The sequence below is a fragment of the Castor canadensis genome, chromosome 9 (genome assembly GCF_047511655.1).
Source record: "Castor canadensis chromosome 9, mCasCan1.hap1v2, whole genome shotgun sequence".
Classification (NCBI taxonomy): domain Eukaryota; kingdom Metazoa; phylum Chordata; class Mammalia; order Rodentia; family Castoridae; genus Castor; species Castor canadensis.
The window spans coordinates 17338500-17358830 of record NC_133394.1 but is presented as its reverse complement, the minus strand read 5'-3'; the positions used below and the strand labels follow the sequence as shown (position 1 = coordinate 17358830).

Genomic DNA, 20331 nt, shown 5'->3' with positions numbered 1-20331 from the left:
GAACTTTACATGTACTCAACATTTTTGTCAGTTAATCTGATTCCATTGTTTAAAGACAATTAAAAACAAAAATATGGTTACTTTGTGGAATAATGTAAATTCTATTCATTGGTTATTTCAGTTTTTATCAAACTGTTTTAAACTGATGGCATTTGGAGGTGATATTATTAAAGCCCCACTCTTTAATTTTTGCAAGGTATTATACAGACAATAAAGCTTTTGATAAAGTAACTTTGATGAAAGAAAATTCATATTTTCAATGTAATCCTTACTACTGAAATTGTTAAGTAGTTTTTAATCTGTGTCTCTTAAAATGAACGTATAAACATTCTGTAAAGTGTAAATCTATAAGAACTCTTAATATTTCTTTTTATTACAGATAGAAAAAGGATACATTCTGAAGTAATCAAAAAGTCTACTGCAACTGAAATGTTATTTACAATGTACCCTCCGCAAGGTGCTCACGTGCACAGTTGTAATTCACAACTTAAGTCAACTTGGTTGAGACCTATTGTAAATGGAGAGGAAGGCTATAAATATATAGGTAAGATGCTAAACTTCAGGTGTTTTAAAAACAAAGAAATGATACTTTATGCTATGTAGCTCTTATTTATCACTTAGATGATGTGAGTTAATATAGGGGCTCAATAGAGTGTTTCCTTTGCTTCCTATGCATTTTGTCTGTAACTCTAAAAGTGGCTGTTTTGTACTTGGGTACCTCCATAGGTGTAGTGGAAACATGGTGTGTTTTTTCTGTTCAATTGCTTATGGACACCTCTTTTCACTTTTGGATTACTACATGCAGAGCTGCTGTGAACATTGATGTATGGCACTACATATAGACATATGCTTGCGTTTCTCTTAGCTACGCTGCTTTCCACTGTTCTCCGCCAGCAGAGATATGAGTTACACTTGTTCCACAGCTAAATTAACACTTATTTCAATCAATATTTCTAATTTTAGTCAGTCCAATAAATATGTATTCCTATCTCCTTGGTGTTTTAATTTGAATTTCTCTAGTAAGTCATGATATTTGATACCTTGTGTTTGTCATTTATATATCATCTTTGATGAATTTCAGATCTTTCAATCATTTTTACATTGTCTAGCATTATTATTAAGTTTTAAGCATCCTTTAGATATTCTGGATACAAATTCTGTAACACTAGATGCTTTGCAAATGTGGTTTGTCTTTCTTCCCTTACCTTTGGAAGAGAAGTCTTTAATTTTGATGAAGTCCAGTTTACCATTGTCTTCCTTTATGACTCATGCCTTTGCTGAAATATCCAGTAAATATTGGCCAGGCTTGTGGTTAAAAAGGTTTTCTTCTGGAAATTTTACAATTTTGAGTTTTATATTTCAGTGTATGATTGGTTTTGAGGAAATTTTTACGTGTGGCTTAAGGTATATGTTAAAGGATTTTAAAATATTTTTATACCAAGTTTTTCAACAGAATTTGTTGAAAAACTGTCCTATGAATTAACTTCACACTTTTGTATAAATCAAATAGACAAGGTATACAGTTGGAAAGGAAGCACATGAAAAGATAACATCTTTAGTTGGTAAGGAAATGAACATTAAAACTGTAGTGAGATACCCACTATCTATTAGAAAGGCTAAATAACTTTTGAAAAAAATGTAGTCATACCAAGTCTGACAGCTGGTGAAAATGCAAGTTAGCACAACCACAGTGGAAATTTTTTGGCACTTTCTTATAAAATTTAACATATTCTAATCTCCAAACTCAGTCATCTTATTCCTACATAACTAAGATAAATGAAAGCATGTTTTGAACAAACATCTATACATGGATGTATATGGCAGCATTATTCATAATTACCAAAAGCTGGAAATGAGACAAATATTCCCAACTAGTGAGTAGACGAACAAAGTTGTGTCCATGTGTGGAATGGAATGACTAGCATTTGGCAATAAACAGGAAGGAATAACATATTGATAGACACAATGGTGTGGATGAATCTCAAGTGCACTGTGATAAGTGAAAGAAGCCAGGCCAAGAGGCTGTGTATTGTATGATTCTGTTTAAATGACAGTTTGGAAAAAGTAAAACTATTGTAATAAATATGCCTGTGATTGCTGGAGCTCAAAGTTTGTGTAGGGTACTACTGCAAAGAAGCAGCATGACGGAGCTCTTACAGTGATGGAAGCATTCTGTGTCTTGGTAAGTATATTGGTTATACTTGTTGTCTGTAGTGGTTATATAGCTGTAAATGGGTCAAAGTCCATAGAACTATATGCCTAAATAGTGAATCTTGCCATCTATAAAATGTTTTAAAAAGAAACATAAATTAAAATGAGAATTTGTACCAGTGGCCAATAATTTCATAAAAAGACATTCACCATCATTAGTTTTTTTTATAGGAAATGTAAATTAAATCAAAATGAGATATTACTACATACCTACTCAAATGGCTAAAATTAAAAAATTAGTTAACTCAAGTGTCGTCAGTGACGTGTAGCAACCAAAACATCAATATTCTCCAAGTGCAAAATGTAGAATGGTACAGACACTTTGCAAAATAGTTTGGCCCTTCCTTTCTTCCTTCCTTCTTTCCTCCCTCCCTCCTTATTCCTTTCCTTATTCCTTGCTTCCTCCTGCCCTCCTTCCTTTGTTCCTTCCCTCCTTCCCTTCCTGTCTTTCTTACTTGGTACTGCTGGGGGTTTGAATTCAGGGCCTTATACTTGCTAGGTAAGTGCTCTACTATTTGAGCCACTCCACCAGCCTGGCACTTTCTTACATTTAAACTTATGCCTGCCATACTATGCAGCCATTAAACCTCTATATATGTCCAAGAGAAAAGAAAGTGTATATCTACTCAAAATCTTATTTGTAATATTTATGGAACTTTTTTTTTTGGTAAAAAATCCAAACTAGAAGCAACTCAAGTAACCATCTACAGAAGAATGAACAAATATGCTGTTATAAATTCATGTGGGATATTTAGCAATATAAAAGAAGAAACTTTGATATTGTTTGATACCCATAACAACATGGGTGAATTTTAAAATACTTATGTTTAATGAAAGAAGTCAGACAAAAGAGACTACCTCTGTACAATTCCATTTATATGAAATTTTAGAGAAATGCAAACTAACCCATAGTGACAGAGGGAGATCTGCAGTTCTGTGGAAATGGACTTTGGGAGTGGGAGGAAGAGATGATGGGTCAAAAAACTTTAGGATGATAGACATGCTTATCATTTTGATTATAGTAATGGTTTCATGGATATACACATATCAAAACCATCATTCTGTACACTCAGTATATATGCAGTTTATCATTGATACCTCAATAAAGCTATCAAAAGAAATTCAAAACATAAATATGAAACAACCACTAGAAAACTTTTATTTTTGTAATATTTTTGAATGAATTTTTTCTGCGTAGGCTTTAAAACTTGTATTTTGGAATTTCTGTAAATAAAGTCAGGCTGGGTCGTAGCTCAGCAATAAAATACTTCACTAATCTTGTGGCAGACCATTGGTTGGATCCTCAGCACTGCAAAATTATCTGAATGAATAAATGAATGAATGAGTGAATGAGTGAGTGAAGTCATAAGTTCAGAGGAATCTCACCAGGTTTGAGCATAGGAAGGAATATTTAAGTGCTTAGTTCTGTGATAACCTAGAGGAAGAAGAAGGAAAGAAATAGAAACAAAAGTATGAAAAAGTATAAATTTGAAAGGTTTGTGTTTTAAAAAATTTATCATGACCCTGGTTGCTACTTATTTTGTCTTTGCAATTTTTCACCTAGCAGATTATCAGAACATGACCTATTTCATTCTAAAGATTTGTTTGTTGTTTAGAGCTCATTTGCAAATATTTTGTAAAAATAAAAAAAATTAAAAGGAAATACGTAGTGACTTTATCTCATAAGATGAGGACTCTATCTTCATAATTGTTATGCTGATCTCATCCCCCTCCTCTTTGAGTAAGTGACCAGAGACTTGCATCTTTCTGAATTACAGATGTTATTAAATTGACTGACAAGAGAGTTGAAGCATTTGCCTTGAAAAGATGAGTCTATTACAGAAGTGCTTTCTGAAACTGAGTAACTCCTTAACTGTAAACATTTTAGGGAAGATTGCTCTGGGAATTTATGATGTGTTCCAATATTAATACTCCACAATGTAAGCACTCTTGTTCATTGATTTTGTTTTGTAGATTCAGAGATGTATCATCAGCAAGAACTGAAGAATAGTTAATAGAGTTACAAATGCTATATAAATAACATTTGTTAGCATTGGGTTGCTAACAAATTACCTACTACTAAGACCATGCATTCTCTAAAAATTCTCTTGGTAAATCCATATTTTTATATCCCATAATTTTTATAATAGTGGCTTGAATGTAACTGGAATGCTGTATAAACTGTAAGTGTAATTTGCTTAATATGCACAAAGAATTTCTTCTAAATGGTGATTTTATAAACTTAGACCAAGTTAAAAATGCTTTTAACTTTTTTTCTAGGAATACATGCCTTGTCAAACTTTTATACAGAATGGCTATTTTTGAAAACTTATTTTTTAACATATTTTCTTTGGTTACTTTTCCATTATGAATTGTCTGTTCTTGAGGTCCCGTGACCCTCTGGCCTATCAAAAAAATACTAAACTTGTTCATATCCTTCATTAGGCTTTTGTGACCTTGATTAATTTTCAGCCCAAAAGCTGCAGATTATATTAAGGAACATCTTAGACCTATAACTCTTGAAAATCTAATGGAGATACCATGAAGAGTTAGGCTAGCCATTATCTTTCAAGAAAATCATTTAGGGAATACAAATGGATGATTAAATTACTTTCTCAAACCAATGGTCCATTTTAACTGAAATCATATTATTGTATTACTATAAGGTTTCTAATTAGTTCTGATCCTGACTAATGAGCAAAGGCCTCTAGTTCTAAATCTTCCTTCCATATATCATTAACAACACTTCATATAGTAAACCTTTATAACACATGGTTATTTAAATTGTGCGATTAGTACCGGAACCTGATTTCCTGGGCTAATCACTGTTTTTTGTTACCCATTAAAAAGTACAAGTATCTTTTTCATGTCATTCAATTTGTTCCACAGCCTTTAGGCAAGATTTGATGTGTATCAGCCAAATGAGAATCTACTCCATCTTAGCTGTCCTTGACAGTCAAGTCTAATTTCTGATGATCTTTTCTCAGAAATTTCTACTTAGCACCATACATAACATGAGACTTATTTGCATACCCTTTATTACAACTTTTTAAGTATTCTCAAATTAAAGGCTATACATAGACTATTAGGACTGTCTGTTCTAAAACAGATCATTGAAGTATTTTTCAAAGAAACCCTTCTTCTAGTCCTTGATGTGTTGTGGTGCTTTAATCACTTTTCACATTTTTTCATTTCTTTTAAGTGGTGGAGTTTGGAATAAGACATGATAATCTAATATATGTCTGCTTTACTGTGACTATAACATAGTTACTTCCAGTTCTGCATATATTTTTGGACTTTTAAAAGACTATTTAAATACCCATCCCAATATTTTACTTGAATTTCTACCCATAGTTTTATCTCTTTTATGTCATATTTTCTTATGACTATTTGTATAATTTTTTTTTGATTTCTTAATTTTGCTACCCTAGCTTACCATGGTTTTCCTTGACTTATTTAAATTGTACACATTTATTACTCTTGTCAAAACTAAGATAAATTTTACACTGATTCTTTGAGATGTACTGCAGGATTAATTATAAACAAAAAGTGATTTGAAATGATATATATATATGTATACATATTGTATCATTTATTCAAGTTTAAGAAATGACCTATTATAATTTGGATAAGTTTAAATATATGGTGGTTAGTTAAATGTCATGCTTTGCTTGTTTGAGGAGAATAAGGTAGTCATTGACAAATATATTTTATACCCAGTTGAAACATTGGGTATATATTTACTCATCTCTTTTTACCAACCTTGTGCTGCCATAGGTCTCCATTTTCATGTTTTCTAATTTCACTTTATTTTCTTTGCTAATGAAAAAGAATGTGAGTGTGTAATTGCTAATAAGAAAGGATGCTTTATGTTTACATGGTTCAGTTGGTTAAAACTTTCAATTGTCTGTTTAAACTATCTCAACTATGTCCGAGTTACTAAAAATTCCATACAGTGATAAATTAAGCTTTCCTCATCTACTGGAATGAATGTGTTTTGCGTGAATGCCAGTTTTCCCTAGACTTCAGTGACACAATTGGAGATGTGTTTCCCACCATCAAACCCAATTTAACCAAATAGGTTGGAAATATTTAAGGAAGAAGTCATTCAAATAGCCTCAGTTCTATAAGACAAAGAAAATATGACTTGCAGATTTCCAACAACCTACTAATCAATACTTTATTTTCAGCTTATAAAATAAAAATTGAGGATTAGTATTTATTATGACTTCTGTGTCAATTTGTTTAACAATTATTAACTGAGTGCCTCCTATATGCTTTGCAATAAAGATTGAAAAATAGGTTAAGCTTAATACCTGCCCTACCAGATCCAAAGCTCTATCAGAGTCTTGTACAAGTCAGCCCAGTGAGTAGTCCTACTGGTCAAGGGATCAAATAGAATAGTAGTGCATGAGGAACTTCACAGAAATCTTGAAATTAATTTAGAAATGACAAAGGATTACATTAACTTTTTGGCTGTGAAATAAAATACAAAACTGAGTTCATTGCCCTCTAAGTAAAGGGAGTTTATCTCTTTGAGCAAAGCAAATTGTTCATCTTATATATGCTTTTTAGAAAGTATGGGAGCCAGCCTCTAAGGTGGCCTCAATAATGCATTTTCTGATAGTCATGCTCCTGTGTTTTGTCCTCTCACATTGTTTCAGGATTTGCCTGTGTTACTAACAGAAATAGTAGAAGTCAGGGTACATAATTTGTGAGGCTGGGTTATAAAAGATTTTCTGATTTCTACCTTGTTCTCTTTTGGATAAATCGCTCTGAGTGAAGCAACTGGCCTTTTATGAGGATACTCTGGCAGCTCTTACATACCCTTTATTGCAGGTGTAACTCATAGAATATGTGTTGTGAGAAAATAAAACATAGCATTTCAAGAAAGGAGAAATCAATAAGGCCATTTTATAATTTTGTTTTTCAAAACCATTTAAAAAGGTTATTCATCTGACATGCGAAAATGCATTTATTTGGTAAATTTCTTTCTCTAATAGTTCTATAAGCTTTTGAGAATACATTTTACAAGTTATTTTTGCTTACTACTGTAATTCTCAGCACTGAGGATTTATCATTAACATTATATGAACAGATACATGAAGTATTACTATAGCAGGTAAACCATTCACTGGTAAATACTTTTTAAAAAATTGTTGACATTAAAATTACTTTTGTTTGCTCTGTCTGAATTCCTTCAAAGATTTCTATAATATCAGATGTCTCTAATATAGTATGGTGTTGTTCTTTAGCATTTAATTTTTTATTAAATAAATAAAATATAAATTAAGTATAATGGGGGCATACATCCAAAATGAGATAAGAGCATTATTTATTCACTCCACAAATATTTATTGAGTGCTGCATGTTCAGTACTCTGATTGACATGAGGAGGTTGCAAAGGTAAATAAAATATTTTCTGTCTCATGTGCTTTTGGTGTAGTGTGGGCAAATAATGCATATGCATAATTAAGTACAATAAAAGATAAAGCGATGAGTGGTGTAAAACAAGCTCATCGAGTGGTCTTTTGCTCGGCTCAGCAGTCTGAGAGGCAGTATAAAGGAAGGGCCTTGCAAAAGACGAGCATGAGCCATGGCACAGCTGCAGACTTCTTGTGCACTAGGGGCTTCTTTAACGTTGCTCCATGCTCACAGGAAGAGTCTCTCAGCTGAGACAGAGTAAGCAAAGCCAACTCTTGTTCTAAAATAATGATAATAATCCAAACTAGTGCATGTGTTTATTAAGGAATAAGCCTTACAACTATAGTGTCCTATACATTGGTCTGCTCATGTACAAATTTAATATAAAGATGAATTTAGAGAATTTCTGCAATTGCAAAATAGAAAAATATTATCACCTAGAGCTTTATTCTCTAATATAACTGTTTTTTGTTCTTTTGGCATTATTTCTTCTAATATTTTATAAAGCTCTTCATAACTATAGAATATTCAAACCTTGGAAGGGATTACATGTCATTTTGCCCAGCTGTCTTTTTATTTTCACACATAACTAGTTAGGAGGTATTAGAAAAGTATCATTTTAATTGAGGATCCGCGACCACAGAGGTTAAGTGGTTCATTCAAGATCATGCCCTTAATTACAACCATGCCAGTGATTTAATTTCAGGGTCCCCTACTCCACATGTTCCCCAAAACATCCTGGCTTTTTATGCAAATAAATTTCTCTGGAAAAAGTGAGCATCTTATTTTTTTTTTTGTATACTAGTCTTTTTATCTTTGTTTTCTTTGAGCTTAAAATTGGTTGCTGGCTTTATCCTTTGAATTTTCTCTAAAGCAAAAAACTGAAAGAAATACTACCTGCTCTGTCTGGAGAGTGGAGGTGAGGCAAAGGCCTAGGGCTGAGGCATCCTAGCCTGGGAAAATCTCTTATTGCCTGTGATCATGCTGGGCTCCAACCTCTTGGGAAAGCTCTGATTGTGCATTTTTTGGACCCTTTATTCTTGCTTTGCATGTCTATTTTAAGCTCCTTTTCCAACTACACATAGTACAAGAAGAAAATAGTACTTCATCTTAAAATCTTGTGTAAAACAAAAACTGATCCTTTTTACATGTAAACTTTGTTTAAGCTCAAAATCATTTCATATCTCTAGGACAGAATGATGACTCCCCCGCCCTCAAGATTGCAGCATAAATGAAGTAAAAATGTTTTCACAATACTTTGGAATTTTTATAATTTTTCTCTGCATTGTTTGACTGTCAGTTAAATTAGAACATTTGATAATTGTAGGGAGCTGATATGACTTTCTATTAAAGGTATGTCATTATGTTAATCTCAGTTCAAATATAGTTTGCTCAAATCCTGTTTTGATTATATAATATTAGAATAAATTAACCTGTTAAATAAGATTACCTGCAGATCATAGGATAGTTTAAATTCCTTTAACATTAACAATAGTTTAAATAAGTAGGCAAATCTTATATGAAAACCATAGTTGTCTTTCTTTCTTAAAGCTCTTAAAATTTGAAGCATAGATATTTTTATATAAATCTATATATTTTAAGCTTAAAAACAACCAATAAATATTTATAATAATAATAATGGGATATGAGCATAAACAGGGGGCTTCCTTGGGGGGGAATCAGTGAGAAGTTGGAGAGGGGAAGAAGATAAACTGGGGTAAACAGGATTAAAATATGTTACATATATATATATATACATATATATAAGAAATATATATATGAGAATGTATAGGTACATGATACAGATATGTGAGAACAGTGTACTGAAACCCACTAAATACTGTTGTAAAAAGAGGGAGAAGGGAAGGGAGATGTGGGGAGTAAAATAGGAGAGCAGACTTGCTCGAAGTACATTGTAGGCAACTATGGAAATATCACTAAGAACCGCTCTTGTACAATTAGTGTACAATAATGAAAATATGGCTTACTTAGCTTTTACTATTTGCATATTGTGGGATGATAATGAGTAAAGAATTTTTTTAAATGTAGAGACTTCCAGTTTTCATTTGATATGCAAACACCTGGATACAGGAGCTATTTAATATTTACATTGACAGTGGCATATACAGAACATAATTTTGTTTCAGAAGATCTATCACTGTATCTTGTTGCAAATAATAGTACTCCTCTGAGAGTTTAACCCTGGTTCCCTTATTTATGGGTGGGAAGGGCTCAGTGAACATGACCATGGCAAGTGTGTGTTCATACATTCACATCACAGTTAGATACTGTCCATTTTTTGGCGGTATGACTTGCTTTCCTTTTTCAGATTCAGTTTGTCACATCCATGCAAAACATGAGCTATTTCACTTCAGTTTATTTGAAGGAAAATTTTAAAGATTTATTCATTTATACAATCCACCCCGTGAATGTTCTGAGGTACAGTATTTAGTAAGTACAGTATGGCACTAAGCTTCAGGGACCTATAGCAAATTAGAGACATAAAAGAAGCAAAAAGATCATCTGCATATTGAGTAGATATTTCCAGCCGAAATGCCAGGGGACTTCCAGGACACCTGAACTAAAATATATGCAAAGCATATACTATTTTGGCGCTCTCAAACTTTGGTGGTGTTCATAATTATGCATGTTGACTTCCACCTGACAGTCTGTTTAGTGGGTACCTATTAAAGATTGGTTTTTTGTTGTGTATAGTACTAGGGTTTGAACTTAGGATATCATACCTGTTAGGCAGATGTTTTATCAGTTGAGCCACTCTGCCAGCCCCCTAGTAAATATTTTTAAAGCAAAATTTAAAGGCAGAATGGAAAAGTATGGGGGAGATGGATGGGAGAAGAGCCATATATAAGATGCTGGTGCCTTATTACACATGGTCATAGGTATAATTACACATGTCATAGACAGAAGTGAAGAGAACTGTTCCTATTTTTTAAATAATTTCTACGTAATGTACAACCATGTACATTAGTAATAAAAACAGTTTTCCCACATTGTAGAACATACACAGGAGTGTTCTTTCAACATATACTCACTATTTAAGAATAACCTGATGATTGGGGCCAGAGTTTCTCTTTTGAGCTGAGAGCTAACTGCAGTTCTTTAAAGTCAAAGCAAATCAACATCTGTTTAGTGAACATAGACCTATGCTTGAGACACTATATCTGCAACACTATTTACCTGAATTTATTTAGGTAATCTTATTTAGTCCTCATAGAAACCAACTGGACCAAGTAACATGAGAACGGTATACTTAAAATATTTAACTAGATAGTGGTAAAGTGAATCACTTAAAAAAACCTAAAATAATACAGGTTGTTAAATGTGTACCCTATTAGAAAAAAAAGTAGATCAGAATAAGATTCCAAAAATATGTCAAAAGCCAGGTCAACACCTCTACATAAATATTCGGATGTCAATCCTTGTATATATTAAATAGATATAATATGTTTACTGGTGATTTTAGATTGTGCTTAGTTTGGAGATATTTTGTGAAATTTGTTCTTTTGGCCAATACCAATGAGTAATGTTGCCATTTAATAATTTTTTCTTTTTAAAGAGGAATGCAACATTTACTTGATATCAAAACTGTTTAAAATTGGGAAGGATAAAGAACAAAATCTACTTATTTACTCAACAATGATTTATTGAGAACTTCAGATCAGTAGCAAAATAACTACTACTAATTTTTCATTCTATTTTCTTATATTTTTCTTTTTATTGCTTTTACACAATTGTAACCATAAGGAATATGAAAGTTATATACAAATGTAAATTTTAAAATCAATTTTTCTGATTGTAAAAATAGTACATGCCCGTAATGGAATATTTAGCAAATACAAATAAATGAAAATTTTAAAAATACTTACAATATTTATTTCCTAAAAATAATATTTGTTTTATGCATATTGCATTAGTTATATGATGAATTATTGGGCACTTCACTAACTGGATATGTTAATAACATTAAGTGCATCTATTTATATTGATTTTTATCATAGTTGATCAGGGAACATTCACACATCTTAATGGTAGATGAGGAAAACAAAGGGCAGACACTGTTGTCTGTGAGAGGCTCCATAGTCCTCCTTGAGGGAATCATGGGTGCTTTGAGTCATTCAAAAGGTCTAACAAACGCATCAACCCCAATTCCCTGTGAGGAAAATGGCCAGACTTCTCTATGCTACCTTGCTTTTTTTTTTTTTATTCGTATGTGCATACAAGGCTTGGGTCATTTCTCCCCCCTGCTCCCACCCCCTCGATACCCGGCAGAAACTATTTTGCCCTTATCTCTAATTTTGCTGAAGAGAGAGTATAAGCAATAATAGGAAGGAACAAGGGTTTTTGGTGGTTGAGATAAGGATAGCTATACAGGGCATTGACTCACATTGATTTCCTATGCATGGGTGTTACCTTCTAGGTTAATTCTTTTTGATCTAACCTTTTCTCTAGTACCTGTTCCCCTTTTCCTATTGGCCTCAGTTGCTTTTAAGGTATCTGCTTTAGTTTCTCTGCGTTAAGGGCAACAAATGCTAGCTAGTTTTTTAGGTGTCTTACCTATCCTCATATCCCCCATGTGTGTTCTCGCTTTATTATGTGATCAAAGTCCAGTCACCTTGTTGTGTTTGCCCTTGATCTAATGTCCGCATATGAGGGAGAACATACGATTTTTGGTCTTTTGGGCCAGGCTAACCTCACTCAGAATGATGTTCTTCAATTCCATCCATTTACTAGCGAATGATAACATTTTGTTCTTCTTCATGGCTGCATAAAATTCCATTGTGTATAGATACCACATTTTCTTAATCCATTCGTCAGTGCTGGAGCATCTTGGCTGTTTCCATAACTTGGCTATTGTGAATAGTGCCGCAATAAACATGGGTGTGCAGGTGCCTCTGGAGTCACCTGTGTCACAGTCTTTTGGGTATATCCCCAAGAGTGGTATTGCTGGATCATATGGTAGATCAATGTTTAGATTTTTAAGTAGCCTCCAAATTTTTTTCCAGAGTGGTTGTACTAGTCTACATTCCCACCAACAGTGTAAGAGGGTTCATTTTTCCCCGCATCCTCGCCAACACCTGTTGTTGGTGGTGTTGCTGATGATGGCTATTCTAACAGGGGTGAGTGGAATCTTAGTGTGGTTTTAATTTGCATTTCCTTTATTGCTAGAGATGGTGAGCATTTTTTCATGTGTTTTTTGGCCATTTGAATTTCTTCTTTTGAGAAAGTTCTGTTAAGTTCACGTGCCCATTTCTTTATTGGTTCATTAGTTTTGGGAGAATTTAGTTTTTTAAGTTCCCTGTATATTCTGGTTATCAGTCCTTTGTCTGATGTGTAGCTGGCAAATATTTTCTCCCACTCTGTGGGTATTCTCTTCAGTTTGGAGACCATTTCTTTTGTTGAGGAGAAGCTTTTTAGTTTTATGAAGTCCCATTTCTCTATGCCATCTCTTAGTTGCTGTGCTGCTGGGGTTCCATTGAGAAAGTTCTTACCTATACCTATTAATTCCAGAGTATTTCCTACTCTTTCCTGTATCAACTTTAGAGTTTGTGGTCTGATATTAAGATCCTTGATCCATTTTGAGTTAATCTTGGTATAGGGTGATATACATGGATCTAGTTTCAGCTTTTTGCAGACTGCTAACCACCCTGCTTTTGTTCAAGAGAAAACATTTAACTAACACTACCAGCAGAGTATCCAACTGTATAAATATTTCAGCCATTTAAGAAATTCTGGAAAATAACAGGACCAGTTGTCATTTTTTGCTAGGCTTGAGAGTATATAGATAACTCATTGTATAAAAGCAAATTTCTGTCAATCAGCTCCCACAATCAACCTGCAAATTGCTGTTTCTCCAAACTTCATTATGCCTTTCATTAAAAATAAAGGAAAAAAAGAATGCTTTCTTGACATTGGGTATCTGAGCATCTATTCACTAGCATGAATGGTCTAGCCTAAAGGGCAAATCAGTAGTGAGGAGACAGTAAATTATATCTGTCTTTCTCCTATATAGCAGAGATCACACACAAGTACTATCAAATGTGGACTTTGACTCTAGTGGGTTTTATGTACTGACCTGTGACTCATCTACCAAAGTGTCCACTCTTATGTATGATTAATTACATTTCTCATTTAGTCACATTTGAAGATTGTTAAGTTAAATTCCAATGGACTTTAGTGCAGGCTGATGCTTCTACCTTTGCCTCCCACTTAGCTGGGATTACAGGCATGTACCATTATGCTTGGCCATTGAATTTAGTTTTGATTAACCTCTCTATCTGTTAATGTCTGCCTAAATTTGAGAATTATTTAAGACCTTACATAACCTTGAAATTTTTTCTGTTCCCTCAATAAAACTAGAAAGTATATTAAATTCTTGGGTCAAACTCTCTCCCTAAAGCCTATAGGAATTCTTCAGCTATTTTTTGTGTTTAGACAGATTTTTATTACAGAAATTTTCAATATACAGAAAAATAGGACAGCACAATGAACTTCTTTATCCAGCTTCAGTTGTTATCAGCATTTTCTGGTGTTTGGAATACACCATGTTTTTTTTCACTTCTTCATTCTTGCATATGTCACATTATTTTTAGTTTAGACCACATAAAGTCTCCCAGTCATCTTCTTGCCCACCTCATCTGTTTACCACACAAATCAGAAGGGCTTGTAAATGTGCAAACCATAAAATGTCATTCCCCTGCCTAAAATCCTGTAAAGCCTTCTGGTTATATTTTGAAACCTAAGATACTTGTCCTGGCCTAAGAGGCCTTTTGGATATGGCCCAGGTTTTCCTCACTCATCTCTTCCACAACACTCACCCCTTACTCACTAGCTTTCTTCCTTTTTGTTCCAGTCCATGAAGGTGGTAACCTTAAGGCCTGTTTGCTCTTCCTATGAAGCTCTGCTTCTATACCTTTGCAAGCCTAGGTTTGTGATACTTGGGTCTCAGTTCAGATGTCACCTTTTGTAGGAAGTCTTGTTAAGCACCAATCAAATGTCCTCCAGGCCCTTTCTCAAGTACAAGAGACTACTTTGTTTTCAGCACATCTGTTGTCACTATCTAAAATAACACAATTTCTCTGTTCATCAGATTTTACATCTAGAATTGTGGCTTCATGACAGTTGGAATCTTTTCCATGTGATCAAAGCTGTATTCCCCACCTCTGGCCAAGCAGTTCTCAGTCCTAGCTGCTCATCAGAATCACCTGGACAGCACTGACTAATATGTTCTGGGGTGAAGCCCAGATATTTATTTTTTGAACCTTCCAGAAGTTTCCATTGTATTCCAAGAATTGAGAAACACTGCCTTATGAAATGAGATGAAAGTGCCTGGTATGCAGAAGGCACTCAATAACTTTAATTTAAACAAGTGAGTGAGGATTTAATTCATAGACATCATGAACCAAAGTTTTTAGAAGTTTTATTCTGAATATGAAACAGATAATTTGTCATGAATATATTATTATTCAGAATCCTCAGGATCACTTTGGGTTTTGTTTTTGTATTATTTATTTTTAAGCCCATATTGGGGGAAGGATGGAAAAAGGAAAGGGTGGAGAAAGCGAGAGAGATGGAGATGGGGTAGAAGAGAGAGAAAGAGAGAGCAAGAGCGAATGAGTGAATGTGGGAGGAAGGCATTAGAAGATTCTAAATTTACTCTACCAGCAGGCTTTTACCTAATCCAACATTTTTAGACTGAAATAGGATTTTGTACTTACCTTGCTGCCTGGCTCTCTGATGCTGAATGGATGAGTTTATGAAAATACATTCAGGCAGTCTTTATTATTACTTTGCGTATAATCTTACACATTTTGGAATGGGATATTCTATTATTAATCCTGTTCTTGGTCTCTCCTGTTTTCTGTTGGTTTGGTTTCAATTTCTGAATAGATATAGGGTGAAACTTGACATTAGACTGAAAAATTTGGAAGAGCATTCTGTTTATCCTAAAACCTTAGGACCCACAAGGTAGAATTACAAACACCTAGTGCTCTAGATGGCTCGATCTCATGCTCTTACTGTCTTTTTTGTGAATATTCACATTTATTTTGGGATTTACACAAAGAATTACAAAGCACAGTGACCACGGTGACCATTTCAGTAATAAACAGATGAAGATGAATGCTTTTTTCACTTTGCACAGTAGAAATCTGACATTTAAATAATTATGCCATTATGTCTTGCCCAAGGTTTCACAGTCAGTTCTTTATCATAGTGGTATCATCAATTACAAAGAGTGATGAGCAAGAGATGGAGATTGAGCTTTCTTCACAAACCCATGACTGCCATGTAATTTTTCTAGGTAACCTCGAAACTTCAGCCGTTCAAGGCTGTCCTTCTCTGCTTGCATTTTAAAATGTGAAAATGTGACATGATGGTATTTTAATGAGAGTATCCATTTCTTTTCCACCATAATTTACTTTTTAGAAGTTATATATAGTTTATTTTCAACTAGATACAAATATATGAAATATAAATGGAAAAATAAGAATTATAAAAGAAAATATTCATATAGTTGAGTCTATATGATAACACACTTTTCCCCCTCAGTGCTGGGGATCAATTCCAGGGTTTGGCACATCCTAGGCAAGTGCCCCACACTGAGCTAAATTCTAAGCCCCAAAACACATGTTTTTACTTGACTTGAGGTAAATCATTGTATCAGTCAGCTTTTTGTCACTATAACAAAATAGCTTAGATAAACAGCATAAGGGAAGAAGGATTTATTTTTGACTCACAGTTTTAGAAGTTTCAGTCCATGGTCACTTGTCTCCATGTTTCTGGGTCTGTGGGTAAGGCTGAATATCATGGTGCAGAGAGGGTAATGAAGCAAAGCTGCTCACCTCAGGTGGCCAGGAATCAGGGAGAGAGGAAGGGACTGCTCTTTTATTATCCCTGCATAAGGACGCTCCAAAAAACCAACTACTTCCATCTGGACCCCACCTTCTATGCTTGCAGAATTTCTCAACAGCACCACTATCTGGGAACCAAGCCTTCAACATGACCTTTTTAGGGGATACTTCATATCCAAACCATAACAATCATTTTCCTTCTTGAACCTACAAAGTAGAGAGGTTTTTCTTGTTTCAATAATTAGGACACTTGAATTTAGCTCCATATTTCTTATTGTCCTATGAGTTCAATAACACTTCATTTTATATGAGATATTTCTGACTATTCTATAGATGTGAAAATAAAATTCTTAAGTAGGTTTATTGATGTAGAAGACATCTTTAGTTTTTTAAAATATTTTTGGACTGTTATTTTTCATTTATGGAGATTAGTGACACAAGTAGTTATATAATGGAAAAGTATCTACAAAATATAGAAAATTCCCATGGGGGTTCTTAAAAAGGGGAAAAAGTGTGAGTATTATTTTTTTTAGTTATAAGAAACATAACTCTGGAGTGCATTAGTGATTATTTATTTCATGCAAACATGACTCTGTGCACTTTCACAGGCTTATATCTACCTTTCCAAAATGGCTCTTCTCACATAGTGAAACTAAATAAATGTACCATGAATCTGAAATTCAGATCCTAGCATTAGTATATAGTTGAAAAGCTGTCATAGTGAAAGCAAATCCCTTATTTCCAATGTAATTTGAGCTATCAATTTTGGACAAAAATCATGCTTTATGACGAAGATACATTAGAATCGATTGTACTTTAGTGATACTCGGAATGTCTTGGCGCTCCGTATCTTTCAGTAGTCAGATAAAATGAGGCAATTACTCTGCATTTAATCATTAATTGCTACTCAGTTCTCCCATAGGAAAACATTCATTATCTGATAGGAACGGGTAGGGTCAGACTGGGTCTTAGAAATAAGAAAAATCAAAAGAATTCTTTTGTGTGGTATTCATCGTCTTCAAAAATGTGCATATTTCAAACCGTTGGCTCTCAAGCAATATATTACATTCATATGAGAGCTAGAAATGTTTTTATAATATGCCTGGAGGAAAATTCTTTGTTATGGCTTCACTGAGCACTCATTAATTTTGTAACAGAAGAAGGGAGTTGATAGCAATTTTGCACCTATCTGCAGATGTACGAAATGTTTAGTCATTTTAAGGTAAGAAATTCTCACATGTCAACATTTCACTGAATTTAACAAAACTGCTCAGTTTCTGTAAGGAGTATTTAATGTTTAATAATTATAGCTATCAAAATTCTCCATTAGTTGATGGAGGTGATTTTAAAACATAAGCATACAAATGAGCTATATTTTTATTTTTAAATATTTTATGAACCTAGAGAAACATGGAGTCTAGTATAATGAACACTCACTTATTCAGTGCCCAAACAAATCTCTTAAAATTTGGTTTATGTGCTGCTCTTCATTTTTAATTTTCCTTCCTTTCATTTCTTTCTCTTTCCAACAAGGTCTTGATAAAAGCATGCACTGTGTCTGAGTGGCCATGGCAGATGGACAGGCAGAGTCTCAGCAGATCCAGGCATCCAAACTCCCCCACCTGCCCCACCTACTCAGCCAGGGCCTTGCTCTGAACTGCAGGTTCCATGCTGTTCCCACCACCTCTCCTGAAGATCATTCTGAGCTCCACCCAATATCCCTGTTGCCTGTTTTCCTCTTCCAACCATTTCTTTTCACTTCTCTCTAGTCTCTTAAAAAAGCAAAGCTGATTGCAGCCATTCCCCTGTTTTCCTGTCTCTTCTGGATTGCTATTGCCTAAAGGAGTAGTTTCTAAACTAGATACACAGACACACAGTGATCCATTGGGTAGGACAATGGATTTGATTTTATCTTTTATCTTGTATTTTAAATTTTGTGCTTTTTTTGATGTGTTTTGCAATGTGCATATATGCCCATTGTATGTGCATGAACTGGAGGATTCATGCAAATGGAGGTGTACCACAAAAGATTTTAGAGACCACTGGCTTCAAGAACAAAGTTCAAGCTCCTTTGTGGTCTGACTAAACACTTTTCTCCACACCCCATCACCCAACCCTTTCTTTGCCACTCTGAGTGTAACTTTTGCCAGACATGCCTGAACACAGGTTTCTTTCAGAAAAGTCCTGCTTTCCCTTTTGATTGGAATGCCTTCACATGCAGAAATTAAATCTAATGGCCCCATGGTATGAAAGAGTTAACTGCATCTTCTGAGTTCCCATAAATCTTACATTTTGAAAACACTTAGCACATTATAATTTAGTTCTACACAGGATTGCTTCCTGTGTACTACTGCTATGAAAATTAGGGGCCATTCCTTTAGTACCTACACACTGGTGGTCCATCACAGGTGGTCTGTGAATAGGATAAATGAACCGAAATGTTGGCCTATGTAACAGATTCTGCTGCTGTTTACAACCAATCCTGAGGCAAGTAACTATTCAAATTTAAACTTGGTCAGTGTACATTGACTCAAGAGGATGTGTGAAGACAAATGTAAAAATGCTCATGAGGAAGGGTCTTAGGTATTCACAGTTGACTTTTCAATGATCAAAAAAATTTTTTAAAGAAGGGTTGAGGAGCATGGCTCAAGTGTTCAAACACTTGCCTAGCAAGTGTGAGGTATTGAGCTCAAACTCCATTACCACCAAATAAATAAATTAAAAAAAATTGCAATTTAGCATACCAGTAGGGAAAACATGTATGGTCTTATTTTTTTTTTTTACACTTATTCCATCCTTTAATTTTTTTTTTCATAACTCCTAACTTTTGCAAATTATTATATTTTTTTTCATTTTTCTTTTATTATTCATATGTGCATACAAGGCTTGGTTCATTTCGCCCCCCTGCCCCCACCCCCTCCCTTACCACCCACTCCGCCTCCTCCCTCTCCCCCCCCAATACCCAGCAGAAACTATTTTGCCCTTATTTCTAATTTTGTTGTAGAGAGAGTATAAGCAATAATAGGAAGGAACAAGGGTTTTTGCTGGTTGAGATAAGGATAGCTATACAGGGCATCTTGACTTACATTGATTTCCTGTGAGTATGTGTTACCTTCTAGGTTAATTCTTTTTGATCTAACCTTTTCTCTAGTACCTGTTCCCCTTTTCCTATTGGCCTCAGTTGCTTTTAAGGTATCTGCTTTAGTTTCTCTGCGTTAAGGGCAACAAATGCTAGCTAGTTTTTTAGGTGTCTTACCTATCCTCACCCCTCCCTTGTGTGCTCTCGCTTTTATCATGTGCTCATAGTCCAATCCCCTTGTTGTGTTTGCCCTTGATCTAATGTCCGCATATGAGGGAGAACATACGAATTTTGGTCTTTTGGGCCAGGCTAACCTCACTCAGAATGATGTTCTCCAATTCCATCCGTTTACCAGCGAATGATAACATTTCGTTCTTCTTCATGGCTGCATAAAATTCCATTGTGTATAGATACCACATTTTCTTAATCCATTCGTCAGTGGTGGGGCATCTTGGCTGTTTCCATAACTTGGCTATTGTGAATAGTGCCGCAATAAACATGGATGTGCAGGTGCCTCTGGAGTAACAGTCTTTTGGGTATATCCCCAAGAGTGGTATTGCTGGATCGAATGGTAGATCGATGTCCAGCTTTTTAAGTAGCCTCCAAATTTTTTTCCAGAGTGGTTGTACTAGTCTACATTCCCACCAACAGTGTAAGAGGGTTCCTTTTTCCCCCGCATCCTCGCCAACACCTGTTGTTGGTGGTGTTGCTGATGATGGCTATTCTAACAGGGGTGAGGTGGAATCT

General features: G+C 34.6%; 1 protein-coding gene across 1 annotated transcript in view; it reads left to right on the top strand.

The window, feature by feature from the left end:
• Iqcm (IQ motif containing M) overlaps window positions 1-8507 on the top strand; it is a 237052-nt gene extending 228545 nt beyond the window's left edge. Inside the window, 3 exon segments of the mRNA XM_074042812.1 lie at window positions 380-565; window positions 3124-3142; window positions 8441-8507. Coding sequence (XP_073898913.1) covers window positions 380-565; window positions 3124-3142; window positions 8441-8507 — 272 coding nt within the window.
• The last annotated feature ends 11824 nt before the right edge of the window (window positions 8508-20331 follow it).